This window comes from Mastomys coucha, unplaced genomic scaffold, assembly GCF_008632895.1.
Source record: "Mastomys coucha isolate ucsf_1 unplaced genomic scaffold, UCSF_Mcou_1 pScaffold9, whole genome shotgun sequence".
Lineage (NCBI taxonomy): Eukaryota > Metazoa > Chordata > Mammalia > Rodentia > Muridae > Mastomys > Mastomys coucha.
Genome location: NW_022196915.1, coordinates 79,119,456 through 79,147,093, shown reverse-complemented (window position 1 = coordinate 79,147,093; position 27,638 = coordinate 79,119,456). Strand labels below are relative to the sequence as shown.

Genomic DNA, 27,638 nt, shown 5'->3' with positions numbered 1-27,638 from the left:
GATACAGCCCAAAAGGGACATCACTATATTTCAGTAGAGGACTGAACATCTGTAAATATATGTGCCAACAGTTATGGTATAGGAAATAATTGACAGTATCCAAAAGAGATGAAAAATGACAAAGTTTTAACTTGTCCTAAAAATTGGAAGAGCATAATTTAATCTGTTATTCAATATAATAATATAAATTCATCTTAACATGTAATTTATAAGGAACTTAGCTTTAAAACATTTATTTTAATGAAATAAGAAATCAAATAATTGGAATCTTTGATTATATTATTTGATATGAGAACTTACTATGGACTGGAAATTCTGGGCACAAGTCACACTACAGTATCACTTTCCTGAGTGTTGGTAGTAAATTCATATGACACTGTGCCCTACCTCAAAACAATGGATTTTAAATAATATAAATAACAAGTGGAAATTAAATATTTTATAAAAACACATTCAATATGTTGAGCTTCAAATTCTTTTGTATATTTTAAAAAGAAAAATATCTTAGCAAGTAGTCTATTTTACAGTAATATCTGTATTCTAAATGAAAATTATTTTAACATAGTTAGAACATGACAAACTGCATAAAGTAAACTTGTCCAGACATAATAATCTCATAGTTTTACCTCTTCATGCTCATAGCAAATATGTATATCAAACTGGGATGAAATCTCTGACTCTTGACATTCTTTCTAGTGTAAATATATCATATGATTTGACCTTGAGAGAATACTCACTATGAGTGTTTCTTTATAGTATTCCATACTCACGGACAACATATTCATTTATTAGATCGCTGATCATTAGCATGCCTACTACATTTTATTTTCACCTTAACAAACATGTATTAAGCATGTATTATGCACTGAATGGTGTTCCAGTAGAATTTAAACCTTGAAATCCTAATTATTTTTATGTCATTCTGTGATTTAATCTGTACATGGGTTCTTTAGCAAAGAAGCAATAGTATTTTTTATTAGTTAGATTTATATTAGTAAATTCTCATCCCACAAATGCCCATACAATGAACTCAAAACTCAGTCGATATAAACACAAGCTACAAACCTAGAGGGGGCAGATGCAACCTAATTATTATTTAATCATCTAAGAAATCCTCAATACTTATGGCTCCCAGAACTGTGTGGTTCTGGCTCCTCTTCTTCTCATATAAGTTCCATCTTATCTCTTCCTCTTCTTCCTTTCTTCTTCTCTATCTGTCTCTCTCCTCATTGCAAAGAAGCAATGTTAAAGTGAGGTCAAAAAGGTGGTTTTAATTCACTTTGGCTATTTTCTTATGTCAAGGAAAAAATTCAAGCAGAAGTCCCAAGGAGGAGAGACACTGTAAAGACAACAATGAAGACAATCATTTACAAGGAATGGGAAGTTGCTCCCATTAAATCACACTCAGTAGCACCTTAACTCTGATCCATATTCTCCAAAGAAGCAAGACAATATCAATTTTTTTATTGTTTAAGGCATTCACTCCACAATACTTCCTTATAGCAGTCCCAGCAAATGAACTCACCAGGGAATAGACAATGTTTTGAAATTTCATCTCTATTTTATTGTTCCAATTTAAGTAGAAACATTGAGATAATTGCCCCCAAATAAAGACTTTATTATATTCCATTGAAAAGTGCCCCTCTGAGAATTAAAACATCGACACCTGGAAAGATGTCATTTGTAAGCCATAATGTTGTTCAAATACATTTCCTAGGCATGTTTTGAACCTTCCTATGAAGTCTCTCTGGTGACTCTTTAAGTTATTCTTCAGTAATCCCTTCTGTGAGTATCATTTCTCAAAGAATTCAAGGTCATTTCAAGAAGATGCTTTCCCGATGCACCTAGCACAACAAACTTGTGACACATTTAAGTACATGTCAAATAATGGTGGAATCACACTAAAACCTCTTCACAATGTCTCTCTGAATACGTAGGCTGTGCAACTGTCTGCCTTGCTGCTAAAACAGTCTTCTAACATGATCTTTTAAACACTTCGATAATTAAAATTGCTTGGATTGTCTCCAAGAGAGACTACCTCATGCCAGTGTTATTACAGGGAGATTCTAGAATGGCAATTCTGGTTCCTGGTTGCACAGATCACTCTTGGTAACTAAAGCTAATTAACATAGCAATACAAATCTTAATCCAGGAAGCTTACAAGTAGAAAATCCAATTAAAGTGATGTGACATTAATTACAAGACAATAGGAAGGTAGGATTGAGAGCCTAGTGACACAAGCTGAGCATCACTATAGTTGTATATGTGAGTAAAGTGATCAGTGGCAGTTATGCCTGCCCATCACTTCTCTGCTTGCTATAATTACTCAACAGGCACTGTGAGGGTTATTTTAACAATATTTTAAACATTTTAACTCATCTAAAGAACAACACTATTTAATGAGAACATGATTTCCTTCTCTTTCCCTCTTTTTTGATTTCTACAGATATGGCATGATATATAAGTAAGACAATAGGACATTGTAATAAACACTATTGCACATATAAAAGAACAGATGTAAACACAAGGTGGCTCACATAAGATCATTTTCTTGTGCAATTTATTAATTTGGTGATACTTCTTGAAAAGTGTTTTACCAATATAAATTTTGAAAATTCTTTTTTTCTTTATTTTATTTTGTTATTCCTTTTCCCAATTTCCCCTCCACAAACCCCCTATCTCCTCCCACCTCCCCTTGCCACTATGAGGCTCCTCCTCAAGTTGCCCACCTACTCCTGTCTCACCACCCTAGCATTCCCCCACCATAAGGTATTGAGCCTCCACAGGACCAAGGGTTCCTCTTCCCATTGATGCCAGATAAGGCAATCCACTGCTACATATCCAGCTGGAGCCATGGAACCCCCATGTTTATTCTTTGGTTGGTGATTTAGTTTCTGGAACCTTTAGGGGGTCTGGTTGGTTGATATTGTTGTCTCTTCCTGTGGAGTTGCAAGTAACTCAGTATTGTTATTGTCATGGCTGTGCTTTACAAATGACTATATGAAAATAATAAACAAATGAAGCCATTCAATTACATCAGGATTAAGATATCTTATCCAGGGGCAAGATTTATTTTAGAAATCATCATTGAGAATTCTTAGGGAAGCATTTCTAAGTTATTCTATATATAATCATGAAAAATTTGCATGCTATAAATGTTTTTGATAATAGGTATATAAATAACTTTAAAGCAACTAATTCAGCTAACAAAGGAGGCATAGAACATGTAATAAGAACTAGGAAAGGATGGACAAAATCAACTTAAAGAGTTAGAAGGTCAAAAATAGTAGTTGAGGAACATAAGAATCTTCTACTTGCAAGCTAATAAATGAACAGGAATGACGTTAAGACCCTTCCATGTAAAAAAGATAACTTAGACTATAGTGTTACTGTGCTACAGATATTTAAGTAATATCTGAATAATGTATCCTTTCTTGTAGTACTCCAAAAACAATATAGTTGAAAGGTTAAAATATTAAGAAAAATGAACATAATATATATTAGCTAACACATTTTAGATGATATATATGATAGAATCAGTAGACAAACAAAAAATATAAATGAAGTATTTTACTATATTAAATATGGGGAAATTAGTTTTCCACTAAAAGCCAATTTACTTTTTAAAGACTAGTCTAAATACATACCTTACCTCTTAGAATGAATCATCATCTACCTACTGCCAGAACTGTATTCCCTAGACTATTTAAAAGTGTCCAAGAATAAAATACAGAAAGCTTAACTACACTGAGGAGAGAAGATTATTTTGCAGACTATTTATGCCTTTTAATTTTATTCCTTGTATTCTTTCTCTTTCTAATTTGACAACTACAGATGAGGTGGTTAGATCTGTAATATATATATACATATATGTGTGTGTAATATATATATGAAATTGTGTTTGTATTTGTACCATTCATTTATTCCTCCACAAAATTTTGTGAGATTTGAATAGGTCTAAGTCATATATTCTTTATCAGAGAATGCCATTCAACTTAAATAACTTCTCTAAACTGTTGAAATACTAGTATAACTAAAATAACAGGAAGAAATTCTTAAAAATAAGTCTGTGCAACAGACCATGTTACTGAACATGTAAGGAGATAGTCCTTACTATGTCTAATATATGATATATGTATTTTTATAGCTATATAATTATGATACATTTTAATGGTTTGCCTGAATGATCATATATATTTCCAAATCATAATTTGATTTGATTCTGGCATTAGTATGTATATTATAAAAATTTCACTCAAGTGTTTCTACAGTAAGTAGCTTCCTATTATACTCACAGGCTAGTGACTAATTTTAGGAAGCATCAGTAGGCACATAAACATTGCTTCCAATATTCATGCTTAAGTTTAGACAAAGGAAATGACTGGAGGATGTGTAAAAATTTAGACAGGTATGTTATATTTTCTCTCCACACAAAACACATGCTTAGCAATGTAATATAGTTGAAAAAAATCACATTCCAGTGAAAACTTTGTAACATTTCTACATCTTGAAAGGGTCAATTCTTTGTTCTTATTATACTCACTATCTATAGTAGTAATTCTTCCTCATTAGATTTGTACTATACTTAAATTTCAATAAAGCTTTCTGCTGAATTGGTGAAAGAATTGTAAACATGCAACAATTATTTGTCAATTCCTAGAGGTCATTTGAACAGCATTAATTAATTAAACAGTATCAAAATAGTGTAACCTCAACACTCAAATCTTGTCTCCTTGGCAGAGAGAGCACACCTGAGTGTTTCAGGCAATGTAGATTTTGAAACTAAGCCAGGTGCTTAATTTCTGGATGCCTCAGTTTCTTTATATTCTAAAATGAAAACGTTGCCTTTATTCTACTGGGGGGAAACTAATGAAAAGTATGTATGTAAGTTACTTCTACAGATACCAGCATATACTAAACCATGCTATCTATTATTACTCTTTTCTAATAAGGGTGTTAAAATTGTCTGTTACATAGAAATGTATGTGGCTATTGTGGTGGTTATGGCAGTTTCTTTCTGAAACAATTTATAAAATAAAACATACTTGAGTGCAAAGCTTACAGAGCTATCTATACTATGAAACAGAGTTACAATATAATGTACACAACTAAGATATGTTATGTTTTTCTTATTGCACTTACTATCTCCAGTAAAAAAAAAAGATGTGCAGTGATATTAGTTTATATACTTTGATTTAAGCTCTTCTGTAAAGTCACTAACCCTGTGGACACTACTATTTCAGGATTGTTTGGATAGCACACTGTATTATTTTGTTTAGGTTGGTTTTGCACATTTGCCCTGAAGTCTTAATCACTACTCATGAAAGCTCAACTCAACAGTGAAAAAATAAGTATTTTACACCCATGAAAGGAAAGAGACAAAGCAGAAGTAGATTCTTTCACTGCCCTTGTTTGTCATGTTTTGAATGAGAAATGCTGTTTTATGCCATTTCATTCTCTAGTTGAGGACTAAATATGTTTTTTTTTTAACTATGTCTTCGTTCAGAGAGCATCATTGGTTTGTCATTCCATGCAATTTCTATTATTTTCTTTTTTATTGGATAATTTATTTATATACATTTCAAATGTTATCCTCTTTCCTCAATTCCCCTCTGGAAAACCCCTATCCCATCCTCCCTCCATCTGCTTCTAAGAGGCTCATCCAACTACCAACCCACTCCCACCTCCCCTCCCTGGCATTCCCCTACACTGGGGCATGGAGTCTTTCCAGAACCAAGGGCCTCTCCTCCCAATGATGTCTTACAAGGCCATCCTCTGCTACATATGCAGTTGGAGCCATGGGACCCTCCATATGTACTCTTTGGTTAGTGGTTTAATTCATGGGAGCTCTGGTTGGTTGATATTGTTGTTCTTATGGATTGCAAACTCCTTCAACTTCCTTCAGTCCTTTCTCTAACTCCTCTATTGGAGACCCCATGCTTAGTCCAATGGTTGGCTGCAAGCATCCACCTCTGTATTTGCAAGGCTCTGAAAGAGTCTCTCAGGACACAGATATTTAAGGCTCCTGTCAGCAAGTAATTCTTGGCATCCCCAATAGTGTCAGGGTTTGGTTTCTGCATGTGGGATGGAAACCCAGGTGGGGCAGTCTCTGGATGGTCTTTCCATAAATCTCTGCTCCACAATGTCTCTATATTTCCTCATGTGAGTATTTTGTTTCTGCTTCTAAGAAGGACTGAAGTATCTACACTTCGGTCTTCCTTTTTCTTGATCTTCATTCATGTGGTCTGTGAATTGAATCTTCAGTATTCTGATCTTCTAGGTTAATATCCACTAATCAATGAGCACATTCCGTGTATGTTCTTTTGTGACTGAGATCCCTCACTCAGCATGATATTTTCTAGTTCCACCCATTTGCCTAAGAATTTCATGAGTTCATTGTTTTTATTAGCCTAGTGGTACTCCATTTTTTAAACATACCACATTTTCTGTATCCACTCCTCTGTTGAGGGACATCTGGGTTCTTTCTAGCTCCTGGCTATTATTATAAATAAAGCTGCTAAGAACATAATGGAGCATATGTCCTTGTTATATGTTGGAGCATCTTTTGGGTATATGTCCAAGAGTGGTATAGCAGGATCCTCAGGTAGTAGTATGTCCAATTTTCTGAGGAAGCGCCAGACTAATTTCCAGATTGTACCAGCTTGCAATCCCATCAGCCATGGAGGAGTGTTCCCTTTTCTTCACATCCTCGCCAGGATCTGTTGTCACCTGAGTTTTTGATGTATTTGCAAAAGGGTATCTATTCCTGAAGTCTTTTTATATATGTATCAAATTCTACTTCCATGAATCTATTATTTGCTTTTGATCTTGGCTTTACACTCTAAAATGTTTCACTTCTCAAATTAAGAGAGATATACAAGGGATTTCACTCTTTATATTGATTTTGTAAGCTATATGATACAATAAAGTATTCTGAATAGTAAACTCGTTTACAAAATAACTATTCTGAACATAATTTTGAATTTTTCCATCTGAAATAATATCATGTTTTCTCCAAGTACAGCCTCTGATTCAATAGCAACTTTAATTAAGGATAGTCAAAAATGTTCTTCCTAAGGGGCTGCAAACCCCTTTAGCTCCTTGGATCCTTTCTCTAGCTTCTTCATTGAGGACCCTGACCCTGTGCTCAGTCCAATGGATAGCTATGAGCCTCTACTTCTCTATTAGTCTTACAGAGGCAGAGCCTCTCAAGAGACAGCTATATGTTGAATTTAAAAATTCTATTTAATATTCTTAAGTTGTCAAATTTGGAAAAATACCAACTAAACAAAATCTTTCTTCTGATGTTTTCTGGTTTTGCAGAAAGATAAAACACAAACAAACAAACAAAAATAAAAAACTGACGTAACTGTTCTGTGCTCTAGTATATTGTGTTTATATGTATGTTCACAACAAGGAACTAAGAACTTATGTCAGCTTATGAAGTATGTACTTTTGGGCCTTTAAGCATAGCACAATTCCCTAAAAGCACTGATCATCTTTATAAAAAAGGAAGGCTCCATTATTAATTCTGAGATCCACACTAAGACAGTTTTATATAAATAACAGCATTACAGATTCTAAGAATAACACTCTAATCTCATGGCACCATAATTTCAGAGGCATTCATAAGAAGAGGCAACTTTGAAAGGTTGATTGAAAATGTACAAACATTCAGCAGGTTATTGTTTTAGAATGTCTTATATTTTTTGAAGAGTTTTACTTTAGGGGCTCTTAAAATTACAGCAAACTGGAAATATGAATTTGTTCAGTAGAATTGATTTTGACCACAAAATGCTACATAATTTTCAATATATCCATGCTATATAAACACAGAAGAGTGCATAATTTTCTATTATATGGGATGAGGATGGAAGATTTGTGCCTTGCTTTGCTTCTGCAATTGTCTGGAGAAAAGATGATGAATTATGAGGTGGTATCAGGCTTTAATTTTTTGATTGAGTGGAAGAATTGTGTTTATAGAAGGTCATTCACTCCTGTGGGGGAAGTTATTAATATAAGAAATTATGTGCTGAGGTAAACTACCTCAGTTAGACAGTGAAATTCATCATTCAAGACTTGTTTAGGGAATCGCAAAATACACGGTAAATTGAGTGTCTCCCTTTCAAGCGGATTAATGCAATAGCTGGAAATTTTCAGAAAGTCCTAAGAGTTGGTAATAATCACAGTAAACTTAATTTTACCATAATTTATCTAGGAAATAAACTCATATGGATGCAGCTCCATGTCTTTTCTATTTTTTTTTTTTTTTTTTTTTTTTTTTTTTTTTTTTGGTTTGAGAATGCAGTAAAAGAAAATCCTATCTATTACTATCATATTACTATCTTTTTTGATTTAAGTTTAAATTTTTATCCACAAACATTTGTTCTCAAATATAAGTGTCCTCCTCCTTAGCTAATGTAGGCCCCGATTGAGTGACAGAAGAGGTAGAGCCCGAGTTATTATCACTGCAATTAAAACTTCTCTCTTAGGATCCTTCAATGAGATAAAGCGAATAACTTCATCTTGACTTTTTCATACATGTCTTTGTTAGTCTCCCTCCTCTTCCTCTCTTTGCCTTTCTTCTTCTAACTGGTATACTGACCTCGACTTTTTTTTTTTTTTTTTTTTTTTTTTTTTTTTTTTTTTTTGGTTTTTCAAGACAGGGTTTCTCTGTGTTGTCCTGGCTGTCCTGGTACTCACTCTGTAGACCAGGCTGGCTTCTAACTCAGAAATCCACCTGCCTCTGCCTCCCAAGCGCTGGGATTAAAGGCGTGTGCTACCACTGCCCAGCAATATCATTCTTAACTAAAGCTAAACGTGTCCATTTAAAGTAGTCTGGCCTCATTAATTCAAAGTTTCCCTAAACAAGTGCAATTGATGTTCAGATAGCAAACAAACAGTATCCTGAGTGTTAATATATTAATTATTGGTGTAGAGTTTAAGGACCACAAACACTGAAATAGGCTATTATAAATAACATCAGTTATACAAAAATGTTCAATGACTATAAGAGTGGAAGTAGAATGTATATATTTGTTCTTAACCACATTATAATATTATCTATATCTATATGGATTCTATATGTCTGTATTTACATGTATATCTGCATCTGTATCTATTTGTATCTATATTTCTATCTCTATGTCATCTATATCTATTTATATATATGCATATATATCTTATGCATTAAATAAACAACACCCATTCTTTCCCCTCTAAATCCTCCCTTATTTTCCCTTTTCTCTTTCATCTCCAGTTTGTCTATTCTTCTTGGAAAAATAAACTATCAAAACAATGGAGTGTCACCCATATGTGCATTCCTGTAAGACCCTCTACTGAAACGTGTGTAGCCTTTAAGGGGTCATATCTTTGAAGAAAAAGTACTCTTGTTCTACTAGCATTTATATATTGTCAATAGTTTCTTAGCTAAGGGTGAGAGTTCATGATCCTCTTCCCAATCCATACTGTAATTATTACTGGCTTGATGTTCTAAATGTCTTGGGCAAGGAGTCACAGTCACTAAGAGTCAGTGTATATATGGTCCAACCATGCTCAGCAAGTACTGTTTTACTGGAGGCATCTAGTATTTCTGATGCTTACAGGGTTTTCTCCCCAATTTCCAAAATAAGCCTTGAGCACTGGAGGTAGTCAATGTGATGCAGATATTCCAGCTAAAACTGAGTACTACAGTCTCTTATTATCTTGATGTTAAACATTTGTAGGTATCTGTATTAATTGCCATGTACTGCCACTATAAATCTATCTGATAGATACACTAATCTATGGATATAAAGAAAAGAACTTAGGTGTGTGTCTGTTTATTATTATGTTAATTAGAGATTTGCACATTAAAACTAGTTTGAAATTTTCTTTTTATGCCAGACAAAGTGGCTAAAACTGAGAGAGAGAGAGAGAGAGAGAGAGAGAGAGAGAGAGAGAGAGAGAGAGAGAGAGAACAAGAGCTGGTGTGGTTCTGAGGAAAATAGAAACACTTATTGTTGATAAATAAAGTATGAAAGTTGAGAGGAAATGCCTTTTCAACATATCAGGCTATCAGAATAAAAGGGCCCTATATTAGATACAAGTTACCTCTTCTTGAGCTGTTTGGCAATATGGCCCCATAGACCTTGTACTCCCTGACACCCAAAATAAATTTGAGCTATTTTCATGCAATTGTTACCTCCAGAAATTTTTTTTTAATTTTTTGAAAAGTTATAAGTATATGTTCAACCACACATAGGTTTTCCATGAATACAAGAGTCAAGGAGGATTTAGTAAGGAAATGAAAAGCTGATGACTTGATCTTTTGACAAGTGTCTTAGATGTCAGAAGGATTGCTACAAGTGGTATTTAGTATATAAAACACATTTTTTTTTTCTGGTAGTGAAGCAAGGCTGAACAGGCCAGAAGAGCTGGATCAGAAGCAATAAATTGCTATCATAACTCACTGGTGAGAAGGAGCCCACAGAAAGTATGCAACACTTTGAAGTTCCCTGGAAAAGAGTCAGAAAATAACATGACCAAGCATGTAGACTAGGAAGTGCCAATATAAAGAGTATCCCAGATATCCCAGGTATAAAGAGTATTTTTAAGGTTGTGAAAGATAGAGAAGGAAAGGTAAGCCTTATGGCAGAAAAAAAGTAAGAGAGGGAGTGAATACTTTCTAAATGTAATTTACAAATGAAAATTTGGAACATCCATTCTAGATGTATAATCTCATTTGCCTATTTATATTCTTTCATTTGTTTGGCATTCATTCATTTTAAAATGTTTACTTTTAAAATAATTTTAAATTTAAATATATTTTGTCATAGTCTCCCACTCCAGGATTTTTCAGATTCTCTCTCCCACCTACCTACCCAAATTTAAGTAATTTCTTCAATTACAAACAAAAACATAATGCAACAACAAAAGTCTCTGAAACCAAGGAAACAAAATAAAACTACACCAAAAAGGAAAAAACAAAAATACCACGAAGCATGACAAAAATGTAACTAAATAAAAGCATAATAATAATAATAATAATAATAATAATAATAATAATAATAATATGTTGGTAAACTCTCTTTGAATCTATTCTAGAATGGCTGATATACCCAGTGTCACTCTATAGGATACAACATAGATTTCCTCTCCTAGTAGATAGAGTAGGTGATAATGTAATTGTAGTGTTTACTCTTGGTGCTAGGTTTTCGTTTATTTATATATTCATTTGTATATTCATTTGTTCATCCATTTATAAATATATAACAAAATAAAATAAAAATAACCACATCAAAGCTGGATAAGACAAACTATTTGCTTATACACTCAGAAATACTGTACAAACAGTAAGCTGGAAGCTGTAATACACATCCTGAGAGGACTGAAACAGACTTATCCAGGCACTGTGCATGCTGCTTCAGTTTCTACGAAGTCATATGAGATTTTCTTATGTTGATTTAGATGGCCTTGTCTTCTTGGAATCCTCCATATTCTTTAGCTCTTACACTCTTTGTACCTTCACGAAATGACTCCTCATGTGGCTCTGCTATACCGAAGAAATCAGTACATTTTATCAGACAGCTTTCTTCTGGAATAGAGGGGAAAAATATAGATACCCATAGCCAGATATTATGCAGAGAATAAGAGACTTTGGAATATTCAGCCCTATATGGAATTTATCTATGTCCTTTTAGTATTTGAAGTAGGAAATATAATTTTTTTTAAAAAAGATACAAGATGGGCAGTGTTGGCACATGCCTTTAATTCCAGCACTTGGGAGGTAGAGGCAGGCAGATTTCTGAGTTAGAGGCCAGTCTGGTATACAGGGTGAGTTCCAGGACAGCCAGGGCTACACAGAGAGAAAAAAAAAAGATAACAAGTCATTACCAACAACAAAACATTAAAGAGTATGTTGTAGTAATATTTGGTATAAAGATCTGATTTGTTGAAATTAGGTTCCTTGTTCTTCCTTCCAGGTCCATGCTTCCAAAAAATAAGATTGAGACTCAAAATATATTTACAAGTACCTTGGCCATATAGCTAGGATCTCCTTTGTTAGATATAACCTAAAATATCCCATTTATTCTAGCCTACCTTCTGCCACATGGCAAATATATGCTCAGGTACCATGTGTCCATCTCAACACATCTTCCTAGCCAAATTTCCATCTTGCTCTATTCCCGAATTCTTTCTGCCTCCTGGATGTTCTGCCTTCTGTTCTACCCTTTCCTATAGACAATATGTTTTTTCATTGACAGGTGATGCATACATCCATATAATACACTAGCTATTCTCTCTACACTGTCCTTCTTTATCTTCTTTGTTGACTGTTCAAACAAGAACAGAGTGTATTGAGGGTCGGGGTACCATTTAGTCCTAGTGAATAGTCATCAGGGTCCTGTAGGTGTAAACTAGAACAAAAGTGCAGAGGCTATTAATGACTTATAAAGAATTTAACTATGTATGACATATGTGATTACAAAGTTGTTTATATTATCAAGTAAATTGTTTCTCTGAGTACATTGTCAAAATATATGTTGATGTTATCTAGAGAATATGTATAGTATAATTTTAACCTTTTTTGTGAGTGGATTCTTTCTCTTATACATGTGATCTGCATTGTATCTTATACTAAGAATTTGTAACTTCTATGCAAAAGCTTCTTTTATCCTGATTCACAATGAGTAACTATGGGAAAATACAAATAGCATGCCGACACATTTATTTCACCAAAGCCCTCTTGAGATAATGTCTGAATTTTCATCAAGACTGCAGTGATTAGTGTTTCTGATTATGGTAATCAAATAACTCATTAGTGATTGCATTTCAGAGATGATTTAAAATATAAAATGTTTCTAGAATATGGTGAGTCATTTGTCTTATGCTCTTCAAAGACTGGGAAAAAAATGAAAGAACAATTTTGGCCCATAAAATTATGCATTGATAAAAATATACACAACATAACAGTGCCCCACTTTATAGACACATGTTTTCAAAGTCTTAGTTTCATGGCAGTTGATTTAAAGAGTATGTTTTTATATATGATGCATCAATTGAGCAAAAATTGTTGCCTGGACTAAGTTGACACCAACATAAACCATCAAGTAAGAGGAAAAAGCTTTCAACAAGTGAAGAGTGTGATTTATTAATATATGTGAAGTTGGCAAGGGAAGTAAGAGAATGTAGGTGCTGGCTTTCTTCTTAAGTGAAATTTCATTTACTAGTAGTTTCAGTTTAATGAGCAGTAGAAAATAAGATTTTGCTATCTTTCATGTGTCCTCTTTTACAGCTTGTTTAAAAGTTTGTAAATATTTGCTGAATGTGCCCTTTATTAGGAGTTTGTGCATACTTTAAATTTTCTGTCCTTGGGCAAATTTCTTTTGTTATATGTAGCTATTTATTTTAATAAGACAGTGAACAAATTTGTATTCTTCGCCATGCTTTAGAGAACTCACCAGGGAATAAGAATGGCAAAGTTGCTCTGTATTGTGAGAGGATATGTACAATGTCAATAAGCTTAAAAGCACAAAATAATAATTAGGAAAGTTTATTCTAGTCTTGCTTATGATCAACTCTTATTTCAAAAAAGTTGTAAATTATAGGAAATAATTTACATATTAAATGTACATACCCTGTTTAAATTTAAATATATAGCATACATAGAACATGTATATATGTATATATAATGTATAATATACATATATATTCAAAGTATTTACTTTTATATTCATAAGACCCTCCTTTATAATTGAGGCTTAAGGAAATGATTGGTCTTTTCGATGCCATAGATTCTGAGCCTGGAACATTTTGAATTGAATTTCCAAAATTTGGATATCAAGTTGAATAATAAGTTTCTTAAAATTTTATGAAAATTATTAATAGTGACATTTATCATCCCATAATGGCCATAATGACCATCTGAACTGAATTAACTTAGGGGTTAAAGTTCAGAATGTTGACACTTCTTTATTACCCCTTCGTTGATAATTAAAGGACCTTTTATGCTGTAAAATTTGTAACAAGAGATTGTGAAACTTGTTGATTTGTCTTCAACTCAGTTATTATAAGTCAAATTAAGATAAGCCTTATCCTATTCCATGTAAGTGAAATGAAATGTATCAGTTATTGACCTAGACATATCCTAGTCTACATCATTCTCTATGATTTATTTCCCCATTAATATTGAAGGTTAAGAAAGAAATCTATGCACCCCTTTAACCTTTACTATGCCACAATTCTAACAAATGTTGAAGTCCCTTGAATAAAAAAACTTGCTGTAAATCTTATCTTCAAGTATGGATTGAAGTTCACATTCTATGTATTAACTGAGCATCCCTATCATGGACTGCAAAGGAAACATCGTCCAATAGATCTTCAAACAAAGTAGGCCTGAAAGAAAGTCAAGGAGGAACTGAGACCTACTGAGTCCAGTGTCAAATACACGATCCTGTTTACCATAATGACTCTTAGTTCTTTATACTGAGTCCTAAGATATACCAGTTATTGCCCAGTTACTTCTTTCTTTTCTTTGCACACAAATGCACACACAAGGACAGCCACTTCCTTCTAATAATTGGAAAGGCGGAGCCTGTACCCACATGCTCATGCGCACACACACAAACTGGAAAACATACACACATATATTATTGTCCACAGTACAAATCTGATAATATGTAGACAGGCCCCAGACAAAGGAGAATACAGACTCAACTTACATATAACATTGGGAAGAAGATCAAAACTTATCAGAGCACTAAGACGATCACTTTTAACACCTACAAAAGTTTTTCTGTAAATGGGTGGGATGGCAAGTTGCAGAGCATTTACAAGTTCTATGAAATGATTCGGAGGCAAAAGGGCAAAAGGTTTGGGTTGAAGGTTTGTGAGATAATGTGTTCCACAGTGCCCTGGAGATCTTCAGATCTGTGCAGAATATTTGAGTCAAACAGCTTGTCACAGAGATAAGAAACCAACACAAATTAGTGTTGATGATCTCATTTTCTGTTCTTATCAAGCCTCCTAGTAATCAAATGATAAGTGAAAGATAACAGATATTGTTTAAAGTGTCTAATAGAATCTTTGCCTTCACGGGTGAAGAGTCACAAAATCCATTCAGCTTTGTCACATCATAGTCATTTGAAGATGACAAGTAGCTTTTATAAAAAAGTTTGTAGTTGTAATAGAGTGCTATTACATGCTTGCAAAGATCAGTGCTTCAAAGGCATTGTCATTTATACAAAGATTATTCATGTGCACTTGAGTCAGTGTATCTGCAAGTGTATGCTATTATTTTTCTTGAGTTATATATTGTCATTATTTGGAAGTGGGTTACTATTGCTATTTTAAGAGAAATATTTTAAACAATAATCTTTTTGTATATAAAACAATAATTTTGAAATTTTGGCCAAACAAACCTACCTTTCTGCTGTAAACATTATGATGAAATTAAATATTAATCTCCTTTTCATTGAAATAAATATACTTACTTTAGTTGTATTGTAAGACAAAAACACAATATTCTCCAACAAGGATTCAGAATTATATATTCTTCAGAAGAAATTCATGTTAGAAAGATAAAGTGTAACAATGTTAATGTTTACATTGAATGATTACAGATTCTAATATTCAATTAATTTTTAAGTCTCCAAAATGACATTTACCATACTTCTGAGTACATTTGAGAGATATGGGGAATTTATTACCAGGGTCTCACGTAATATGCATCAACTCCTGAATAGTAAGACTTATTTACTTCTTTTCTTTTGTTTAGTTATTTAAAAATATTTTTATAGATAATGGAAATGGTAGCTCAATGAATACCTTTATTTATTGTGGTGAATCATCGTATAAATTTCAGAGTTTATGTGATGCTTTGAGAGAATATCATTATACATATGTATATATATATATATGCATATATGTATATATGCATGTACACATTTCACACTTTAATTAAATAATCATACTTATGATCATAGTGCCCTTCAGTCCTTCACCAGAGGACAATGCATCACAGCAGACAAGAGAAGTATTGACGTTTAAGTCATCAAAAGTTTGCAATAGAATGGCCATGAGGTTATAAAGGTAAAGTCTCTTAGGGTCTTATTGCTGTGAAGAGACATGACCAAGTCAACTCTTTTAAAGGACAATATTTAGTGAGGAATGGCTTACAGTTTCAGAGGTTCAGTTCATTATCTTCATGGTGAGAAACATGGCTGCCTGAAGGCTGACACGGTGCTGGAGGAGAAGACCAGTTTCCACACTGGCATAGAGCCTGACCGTATTTATGAAATCACAAAGCTTACTTAAGCACACAGCAGCATACTTCCTCCAGCAAGGCTACACGAATTTTAACAATGCCATACCTCCTAATACTTCCACTCCCTATTGGTTAAGCAATCAAACACATGAGTTCATGAGGGCCAAACTTCAAGCTACCACAAACAGTAATAGTTTTACTTAAATAATATTAGTTTGGAGCTGGGAAAAAAGGGGGGGGGGAGTTCCAAAGATATAGCAGTGACTACCAAAGATAAATTCTATTAGCAGTGACTATAGTCACTGGCATTTCTTGTCTGACAAAGTATATTTTTTCAATAAATATTTGCTTAATTCTATTAGAATAAATATTTTTACAACCTTGGAAATTAGCATATTTCTCATGTGTCTTAGTTTCATTCCTTAAAGTACGTGAACTTTAATTTTAAAACTAGCTCTGCAAATTCCTCCAGCTTGTCAGAAATTCAGCCTTGTGCAGACTAGAATTTCAGAAGAGTTCCCTTCTAAAAACACTCCAATTTATCTTGTTCATGACTATTTAGTTTTACACTTTTCTAAAGGTATTTCAAGTACCAGTCAAGTACCAAATCCTTTTCTATAAGGAGGAAGTAGAGTTAATATACATCAGACTTTGTGGCATGTTTTATGTGTAATAAAAGATGTAATTGGAGCTGGGTATGGAGGCACAGGCACCAACAAGCATCTAATCTCACATGCCAGAGCACTAAACAACATCAATTTTACTTTATTAGTATTATAGGAAAAGTTATACACTTTTAATGTAATTGTTTAATTTTAATTTTAATTTAATTTAATTATTCATTTAATTATTCAAATTTAATTATTGTGTAACTTAGATGAATACATTTAGGATCAGAAGGTAAACTAGTAATTTAGAACAGATATTTTGTAATCACGTGTTCACAGTGTGCAAGAACAAATAAAGCACACCCACCTTGGCTCCTTTGCACATATGATTCCCAGCTTATGTTCATGCATCAGGGTCACTTTCAGACACTTAAAACTATGAAAAGTAGCCTTGGCAAAAAACAACACAAGAGCTTTGAAATATTCAAATACCTGGCATATCCTTGAGTTTTCAAATCACTGGAAAGCACTCTGGAATTGAACGTCTGAAATTATTATTTGATTTCTTTGGCTGATGGCTCGTTTGCAGACTGTGGTTTTTAATGCCTGGCATGCAGACAAAAAAAAACTCCTAATATTATTTCAAAATGCTTATTTTGGGAATATTTTTTATAATACCATGACATATTCAAGTCAGGTTTCAAAAGTTCTGTATTTACCACAGACAATTCAAAACACCTGGAAATCTGTGAGGATATTTTTTTCAGAAGTATTTAATCTTAGACAGTCCAAATGATATTACATCTACTAGAAGTATAGCAAATTTCTCCAGTATACATATATATATATACATATATATACATATATATACATATATATACATATATATACATATATACATACATATATATACATATATACATATATATATACACATATATACATATATACACATATATATACACATATATAATACATATATACATATATGTGTGTATATATATACATATATATATGTATATATGTATATATATGTATGTAATTTATGTATCATTTCTTTAAATTTCATAGATAGTTCTACATTGTTTACAGTCATTTATTTAAAATACATAATTAAGTAAACTTCTAAATTACATAATGTACCTCTTCAGTATATGAATGAAATATTTCATGAAATATACTTAATATATTATTTATGTGTGTATACGCCTATACACCTATTATTTCATCTGTGGTCTCTCTAGAGAGACCATTTACTAGAGGAAATCCTGTCCTTGTGTACTTCTTTTCCTACTGGTCTCACATAAGCATCATATAAGCATATTATGCTATTTCATAGAATATTTATAAAATGGTACTGTGTTCTAATATGTTAATTTTAGCCTTATATATTTGACACCATTACAGTACTGTTTTGACACTTTTATCTATTAAAAAAACATGAGTGATGTTGTTATTCTTGTGGATTAATTAACTCTATTGAAAATTAAAAGGGTCACTGAAAATAAGCAAAGAACTTTAATTAGTTTTGTTTCCCTGAATTTACTCAGTCAGTTCAGACACATAGTGGAAGACTTAGTGTTAAATCCTAAGTGAGCACCTTTCACAGAAGCCCCGTCTGTAATGGTAGGAATATTTAGAAGCTTTAATTCTATGTATGCTTCCTGTGTTAAGGAAATTCCAGTTTTAGATGTGTTAAAAGTATAAAGACAAATCAATGATGAATACATGGACAACTCAATTTTTTTTTAAACCATAAATAAGATATGGGCTAAAGTCATCTGAAAACAATTATGTTAAAATACAATACAGATTGATCTTGGTACTGAAAATGTATGCTCTTCTACTCCTCAGAATATGGTTAGGGAGAACCATCTCTTTACAGTGCATAGATAGTTCTACATTGTTTACAGTCATTTATTTAAAATACATAATTAAATATCAATATGAAAACAAAATGACATTAACAGAGCTCTGTTAAAGCAATATAACTTGTAATCTTTTTGTCATTCAAAACCATTCACTATATTCAGCAAGGGAAAGTAATAATTCAAGGTTGGCGAGGAGAGAATGGATAAACTAAAAAGTGTAGAACATTAGTGTTTGAATATACATATGTTTTCTGAGGAAATTCTATTTCCATGGAAATTTATAGCAATTGGGTTAAAGAATAGCATAAAGCTGTTTCACGGGGTCTGTGGACCTCTTAGGGAAATATATCAAAATTTGCAACAAGTAGCTCCGATTAGGGGTCTTCATGAAGGTGGCTTTGCATTCTTCTGTGAGTAATGACCTGAAATTACATCTGGTTTTATCTCGTTAACTGATAAAGAATGTAGGTAGTTTTTAAGGAAGGAATTTACAGCTGTATGAGGGAACGTGTATGGATTTTATTTATTTACAAAACTATTCCACTCACCATTCAGCATCGAGTACTGAACAATTCATGGCTTCAACAAACTTTCTCATACTTATTCCTCCAGTTCATTGTGTATGTACTGGTCACTTACTGTATTTCAGGAAGTATCCTGGTAAGTAATTTGGAATATAGTGCTAATTCTTAATTCTTAATTGGATTACCAATAATTTTTACAGTAAAATAAAACTACCTGGTTTTCCTCTTGTGCATTCATTTACTATCATGATGAGAACAGAATTAAGAATTCAGCCAAATACAATACACTTATAGGCCTGAGTAATTGCTTGCCTGGGTCTACAGCCATTTGTGTGGTTCTATGTATGTGCCCTATACATCTATTTTTGTATATATCAATATTCTTTTAAGAAAAGGTTGGAAATTCAATAGTGAATTCAACAGAACTTACATTCTCAGGAATGGACAATGGCTGCATCTGCTAAACTTTATAGTAACCACAATATTTATGAGAAGAGGTTTCTTTCAAATGCCATGCAAGAAACAACACATTGACAAAAGCTATTTGGGACTGTGGTACTTGGTGCCAATGTGTTCTTTCAAATTGTTAGAATTATGTGAGAATTGTCAGACAGCTTCTGATAGTGACCATTATAGCAATAGCTATAAAAAGAGACTTTCTGGCCAATGAAAGAACATGTTTCATCATGCTCCCCAATTTAAATCACTTCCCAAATTTCTTACGACTTAAATTTCTCATTTCTATATTTTTCTCGAGTTGTATTAAGACATTATTCCTGTATGTGCTGTCTTCCTTGCATGCTTTTCCGAAACACTTCACTCCACCAGTTACGTTATAATACTGTAAATTGAAGAAAATCTTTTACAAATGTTTTAAAAGTGTCCTACTTGCAAAAGCAAAGTGCACAATCAGAAATATGCACCTTATGCATTGACTTCGCTTGATTGCAGGGAACTATATCTGAGGAAAGCTCATTAGCTTGTTTAATGGCCTGTGTGGCAAGACTACACAAAGTTAGCCTTTGAGTTTTTATTGTTTTCTCAAAAACAACACATGTGAAACCCAGCAGCTAATGTTAAAGGGGAATTCCTGAGCACATGCATTGGCATGGTCTCTGCAAACCTGGGTTAAAATGACGTATAGGAACAAAGTAGAAATGAAGAACTTCAGAGGGCAGAAACAAAGAGCTCCCTTTGAAGACACAGAAATGGAGAAAAACGAATGTCTCTAAACTTTTTAAAAAAATGTATAGAATGAAAATTGGAAATAAATAAAATGGAATACTGGAGGTGATTTGCTAAGAGAAAAATGAAGAATGTAGATGTTGGTCTACGGAGAGATTAAAGGACTGTTCAGAGTTTTTATTCAGAGCAAACGTGACTCTGGTGCTACAAAATAATGGAGTTTTTGAATATTGCAAAGATCACCAAAGGGAAAAGGTAGCAGCTCCTTCAAGTTAGACATGATTCATTCTGTTCATACATTCAGGTAATAAATTAAAATCTGTCCAGTTAGTGAAGAGATGACTCATGAAACTATTTTTTACCAGAAGTTACTGGAGGGTCCACTGAAGGAAAAAGCCTGTATCCACCTCTGTGTTTACTGCTCCTGGTTTACATATTCTCAAGCTAAGCCTTCCGCTGTAATTTTGTTTCAATATGTGTGCTTGCTATAGGTTCTAAGTCTTAGCAATAATGAGCTTGCTGTGAATTCATTTAGTGGGGAAAAAGAGAAGGGATGACAAACAAGTAATAGAAAATTAGAGGCCAAACAAATTAGTCCATATAAATTATTGCTTAAGTTTTATGATGTTGATCATTTATTATTTCATTCATTTTCTATAGATATATTTACATTTTTAAAATATAATGATGGTGCAGGCACTGTCCGGGAGATCACCTATCAACAGAAGGTGGTCTCTTCTTGCTGTTCAAGCTCTGTTTTGCTGCCCACATCGGGGGTGGGAAGGTGGTGATCACCCCTAACAAAACTGGTGGATCCTGGTAGAAGAGTTTAAGCAGGAACTGCTGGGAGTTTACTAATCTCTTACAGCAGTAAAATGAACACAGTGAGAACAGACTTTGGGATACAGCTTCAGCAAGATAGCTCATTTTAATGGGAAGGTGTGTGCAAAGACTATTTAAACTTTGGGCAATGATTAGGGGCTGTGTTGTGAGTGTACAACATTGTTCTGGCCCAAGATGCTGGGGATGCCTTATCAACATAAGAAGGAATTGAAGATTCTGCTGAACATAACATTATAAGCTGGGAGGAAGTTTAACTGTGCTATGTGACATCCTCCTATAGGGCAAAGTTTGGGGCATTGGGCTAAGTTCACTAGAACATGTAGGCACCAGGAAGTAGGAAGGATCTCAAACAGAATTTCTGGACACCCTTTGACTCCACTCTTGCTCCAGGCCTATTCCTTCTTGTCCCATAGCTCCCTGGCCTTACACCTTCTTGAATTAAAATGAGAAAAATTACACTTAAAAGAACGTTAAGAAGCACCAACAGTAAAGTCACTGATTGGCTTCAAAAATACCAAAAACAAGATGGTTAAGGAAGTTTTCTTTCAACTAAATGAAGCCCACTCCCCGCCCCCAAAATCACAGAGACTATCCAGTCAAAATGCAGAGTTGGGGAGCTCAATCCCAAAGAAAATATCAACAAAATATTCCCAAGTGTAAAGCTCAAGGAGCATTTTGGAAGATGGAGTAGAAACATATTTCAAGAGCCAGAGGATCAAGGAGCTTTCTCTGTAAAAGCGTTTCTTATATTAGTTTTTGAGGCCAATCATGATTGCTCAAACATGAGCTGAATATGGATCATACCAGTGAGTATGTCAATGTGGTTGGAAAAGTTCACAAGGCCTCAATTCTACAGAGAAACTACCAGCAACCAAGGCAGCCTGAGAGTAGGGGCAATAGATTTATCAAGAAAAGAATACACGCATCAGCCCTGGGAAAATATATACAAGTAACATTATACAGACTGAGCAGTTTGTATTTATGAATTTAGTGATGTGTTGTGTATGTTTGTGTGTTTGTGTGTGTAAGAACAATTAGGAAATAAAAGAGGCTATGAACTTACAAAGAGTAAGAAAAGATTTGGGAGGGAGGGAAAAGGTGTATTTTTTTAAGCACAACAATAAACAAATATTCAGAAAAATAGCACTGTAGTTTTGTTTAAAGTGTATTCCACTCCCTTCAAAAAAATTGTCGACCTCCAAGCTAAATCAGAAAGGATTTACTGTGCACATGACATTACTTTTGAAGACATTTAGGTAGATATTTAGGTAGATGCCTTATCTCCGCTACTCTGAAAAGTGCACTGAGAAAATACTCTCTGAGGAAGTTCTAGGTCCCCATCCCTTCTTATATGGCCCAATATGAAACTATTATGAAAAGGAGTTTCTGAACGTGGGCAAGAGAGGAGTGAAGAGATATAGTTGGTGTCTTATAAGGCATCAGGGAGAAATAACTTTCCTTTACATAGTTTACTGACAACTGAAAGTTAACCACTGGACTACTAATGTAAACCACTGAACTACTAATGTAACAATTTTTGATGGTTGTGATAGGGAAGTTTAGTGAAATTGAGGTGATAAGCCTAGTACAAGTGTATAAAGAGGAATTGGTGTCACCGAATATAAATACTTTCTAATGCTGATGTTTTGGATATATGTGTATGTGGACATAATCTTTTTTATTAACTTCTAGAAATTTTACATCAAAAACTTTCAAGGTTTTGTTATACTTTTCTCTGACAGCAATCTTTAGTTTGTTACAATGGGTAGGCGTGGCATACTCACTGCGAGGTTTTAACAAATAAACGTGTTATTTGAGGAAAATACGCCACAAAACCAAAAGCCTGTTCCCCTATAGTGCTTATGAGAGAATTCTAACAGCGCCATTGATTTTTATCAAAGAACCTTGATTTTGTAAGAAGGTAGGAGGAGAGACAAAATAACAGAAGGCACATACCTACTAAAGTAGAATGAAGTGTAAAGTAACAAACTCCCTCTTAGCAAACCAAGTAACTGGTTTTTATTTATGGTTATGTGACTTTTCACAAGCCTTTTGTTGCTTTTCAACTATTGATTTTCTTCTCTTGATATCATGACTATGAAGTGCTTTCTTAGGATGTGTACCCAAACTGAATGAGCTAAAGTACCTGCTTGTGTAGCAAGTTTGAGTAGGCTTTTATATAGGCAGTGAGTATCCATTTTCTCTGGAAGTACAATGGATGTTTGGGGAAAGAAAGTTTAATCCTCATATTTAAATACAGGCAATCAATCATAAGTATTGAAAAAAATATTGAAGGCTTTAAGGTATAAAACAAATGTAGTTACAGTGATTTACATTGAATAAAATTGTTATTGAGTTCTCAACTTCTCAAATTTTATTTTTATATATATTTTATAAGAATAAATCTGATTTAAAATATGAATATCAGCCATAGTTTTAATATAGTAATTCATATTGAATATGATGAATAGAAGATTTTGGTAGAATAAAACTAGAAAGATTTAAAATATGTTTCTGTATTTGGCTGCAATTTTTAAGGGAGAAATATGCAAGACACATATTGATTATTTCCACCCCCAAAATTTTTTCTTATGTTTGGCTATTTGGCATATTTTTTTTCAAAACATTGTCCATAGTATTAATGCTTTTTTTTCCATTGGCCTGATCCCTGTATTTAATTTTCAAAGGGATTTTCCACCCTGAAAATGACAAATTAAAAATAATGAGCAGGTAACTATGTTTAAAAATGTGACCGGATGCTTTCCCTGTTTTAAAGAAGGAAGCTATTCCATAATGAGACACCAAACAAGCTATGGACACAAACCTACTGGAACGAGAGAATTTATCAGAGTATAATTAGTCAGTTGCAACTGAACTCATGTTGTTTGTGGTTTGTATGTTTTTATAGTGTATACTTGGGTACAGAAGTTCATCCCTGATAAGCCATTCAGTTCTTATTTAAAAATCCTATCCTGGGTAATCATGGTTTTATACTGAGCTCAGTTCTATACCTTGTCATTATTGATTCTACCATTGAGTTCAATGTACTCCTCTTCATCTTCAAGTTCATCTCCAGATTCTTTATATGTAATTTTCTATAACTTCCCATGAGTTGAGAAAATAGATCTCTTCAAAACATTTTCTGTGGTTTCTTGTACCCTGAATGCAAACTAATGTAGTCACTCCCATCTGCACATCTCTCAAGGCTCTGCCTATACAGTTAGCCAAAAGGTTTGGTTTTGGTCTTGTGCTCGTTAGTATTACAACAACGTGATCCAAACTAGAGTCAAGTGAGAAGGAGGACCCTTAACTGAGAAATCTCCAGAAAATAGGTCTTAGAGCAAGTCAGTGGGCATATGTTTACATACTCTCTAAGTCTTGAGATAGCATGCACATAGTCAAAGACTTTCTCCTAAGTGATGAACAAATGAGCAGAGCAATATGGGTGAATGTCATACTTCAGCATCGTCTCCTAAAAGTCCTTAACTCAGGGGCTCCAATCTCTGTCTGCAGTGTGAGTTCTGAATTAACTGGTATAAACCAGAACTAGGTCATTGGTGCTTTGTAAAAGTTCTGAAGAATTATCTAAGTTAAGAACAACTGGTGAGCCACAGAGATTTATGAAATGTTTCTTGGGGGAAAAACTGCATAATACATGAGATGTTTAAAGTAGATTAATCAACATGAATATATGCACGAAGGCTAGGTATAGAAACTGATTAAAACGACTAGAATGATTACAGTTTATCACAACATGTTTAAAGATATATTTTATTGTTAATGTTTTACAAAACAAAAGAAGCTTTTGAAAAAGATCTTCACAGTTAAGGATGAAGTTGTTTAGACCATTTTAGAAACATTCAGTGAATTGATTTGGACAAGATGGCATTTTAGGTATTATGTATAAAGTTTGGTTAGCTGGGTTCTCAGCAGACATTCAAAGTGTCAATCAGCATTTGTTCCAATTATCCATGTAGAACTAGAACTCTTAAAGGGTTAAGGTCTGAAAAAAGCTGAAGTTTATATATATATATATATATATATATATATATATATATATATATATGCACTATGTATGTATATATATATATATATATAATCAGCCATGAACTACTGAAAAGCCTGTCATATGACTAAATGTGTTTAAAAATCTTTCTTAATGTCAGATAGATACTTCTATTTGCAACAAAGTCAAATTAGATAATTGTTATCTGCAAAATTCAATACAAATCATGAAAATATTTTTAGATATGATAACATTTTTGATCTGAGAGTGAATGATAACTCTTTCCCAGTGGTAAATGATGTGTTCTATTAAATTAAAGATTATAGAAATTTTGATGCTAGACTTCACAAATGGCCAAATAGCAATATTCATATGTGGCCTTGCCCTAAGAAGAAACTTTAAAAGAACAAAGAGCAGAAAATGAATGATGTCTTCTTTTTATACGAGTAGATCTTGAGAAGAATGTGAAAAGCAGTCATCTTAAATATTGTTATAGTGAAAATCTTACATATAACTTAATATCTGAAGTTCTATAAATGGATCAGTTTATAACAATATTATAGGTTAGTGTTTAAATAACACCTTCTTTGGTAGGAAAAGTGAACTAATAACTTTAAATCACTAAGTACTAATATTATGCCCACATTGCTGCTTTCCCATCTATCTATGCATGCTATCAGAGTCTGGATCCTGCTTAGTTGAAAATACATTCCATCCATAGACTCACAGAAAACAGCTTTGTCTCTCAATGGACCCTCGACATGTAGTTTGTCACAATTATTTGGTAATCTCTTTCAGTGTAACTCACACAGCAAAAATGACAATATTCCTGTCACACATCAGAAATGCCCTGGCTCTACCGGTTTCCACATTCGAGAGAATGAAGAAAGTCATTCTGAGGTATGATTCTGTCTGTAGAGTCACTGTTAATACAGGACATTGTTATCTTCTCTAGATTTTAAATATACTGAGTATTACAGATGTTTTATTGGGGTTTCTGATTTCTTTCTATGATGGGATTTTTCTACTAGTGCTTTAATATAGCTAAAAGTAAATAAGATTAGAGAAATATGTTCATGGATCATATCCTCCATTTATAATAGTATCACTGTGATTTTTATGCTTATAGCACTGAACATAAACTTTATTTTTATCTATTTTTGGAAAAAATAATCAATGACTTTGTTTTGGGGTTTTGGAGAAATATGCTACTTCTCATTGCATTTCTCTTATTTGAACACAAGAACATGCATCTGATTCACCAAAAGAGTTAGATTTTTTAAATAATGATACCAAAGATACTGTTACTCAAGATATGCTAGTTAAATTATGAGAAATTTTAATAATTGCTTTTTCATAAAACTTCATTTACCAAATTTTGAATAATTAACCTGTATAATTGAAATTAATATTTAAAAATATCTTAGGTTTTAAAATGTTATTTGTCCAATATAAAATTTAGAAGCTCCACTCATTTAAATGTATGTACTATTAGGAGATCTAACACATGCCCAATGGTACCATGGCCACGGTCAGAGAAGTTTTCTTCTTTATTCTGTTTTTGTTTTGGTGTGTGTGTGTGTGTGTGTTTGTGTGTGTTTGAATGTTTTAAGGAACACATGATTTATCTTCATAACCATTTTAAGCATTCTTCTTAATTTTAAATTTTAAAAAATGTAACCAAAATATAATTATATCATTTCTTTTCCCCAACTACCCCAATACCAACACAGGTAACTTACAAGTATGAGCTTTGTTTTTTAATTATATGCAAACACACACACACAAACACACACACATATATCAATAGAGTTATGTATTCTCACATCAGCGTAAAATAGAAAAGAATCAATACTTTAAAGAAATTATGTTGTGCTAGTGAAATTTTATCATGAGAGATATTTTACATTTCACTTACTTTCTGCAGCCATAGAGATAATGGGTAATATTTTTACAAATATGAGTGTTTGTAGTTTGATTTGTCAAGACCTGATATTTTTAATCAGTCCCTTAAATTATACAAAGATGTACAGAGTTGTTGCAAGACTCTTTTGGCAACAGTTTGATCTGAAAAAGTAATTTTAATTTGCTATATTAGAAGAAATAGACATAAATAATTTTCAGAAAAACTTTTTCTCACACATTTTCATTTGACCATTATTGCTCAAAAACAATTATAATGTGAACAATTTTGAGGAGAGTTCAAGATATTTCCAATTGATTCTATTTTACTAAATATGGATAAAATCAACAATCTATGTATACTTTTGTAGTTTATGCTCTGCATCACAGGCTATCTCTGGCAGGTTATATGTATATTCTATTTTCATTTCTATATGCCTATCATAAGTTTAG

The 27,638-nt window shown here is 33.1% G+C and overlaps 1 protein-coding gene across 4 annotated transcripts in view; it reads left to right on the top strand.

Moving 5' to 3' along the window:
- Pcdh9 (protocadherin 9) overlaps positions 1-27,638 on the top strand; it is an 844,187-nt gene that overhangs the window by 291,938 nt on the left and 524,611 nt on the right. For 2 of the 4 annotated variants that reach the window (XM_031362240.1, XM_031362243.1), the window contains exon 3: positions 26,082-26,183. The exons of the other annotated variants lie outside the window; for them this stretch is intronic. In XM_031362240.1, the coding sequence (XP_031218100.1) occupies positions 26,082-26,183 (102 nt within the window). The remainder of the gene's footprint in view (positions 1-26,081; positions 26,184-27,638) is intronic. 4 annotated transcript variants of the gene reach the window in all.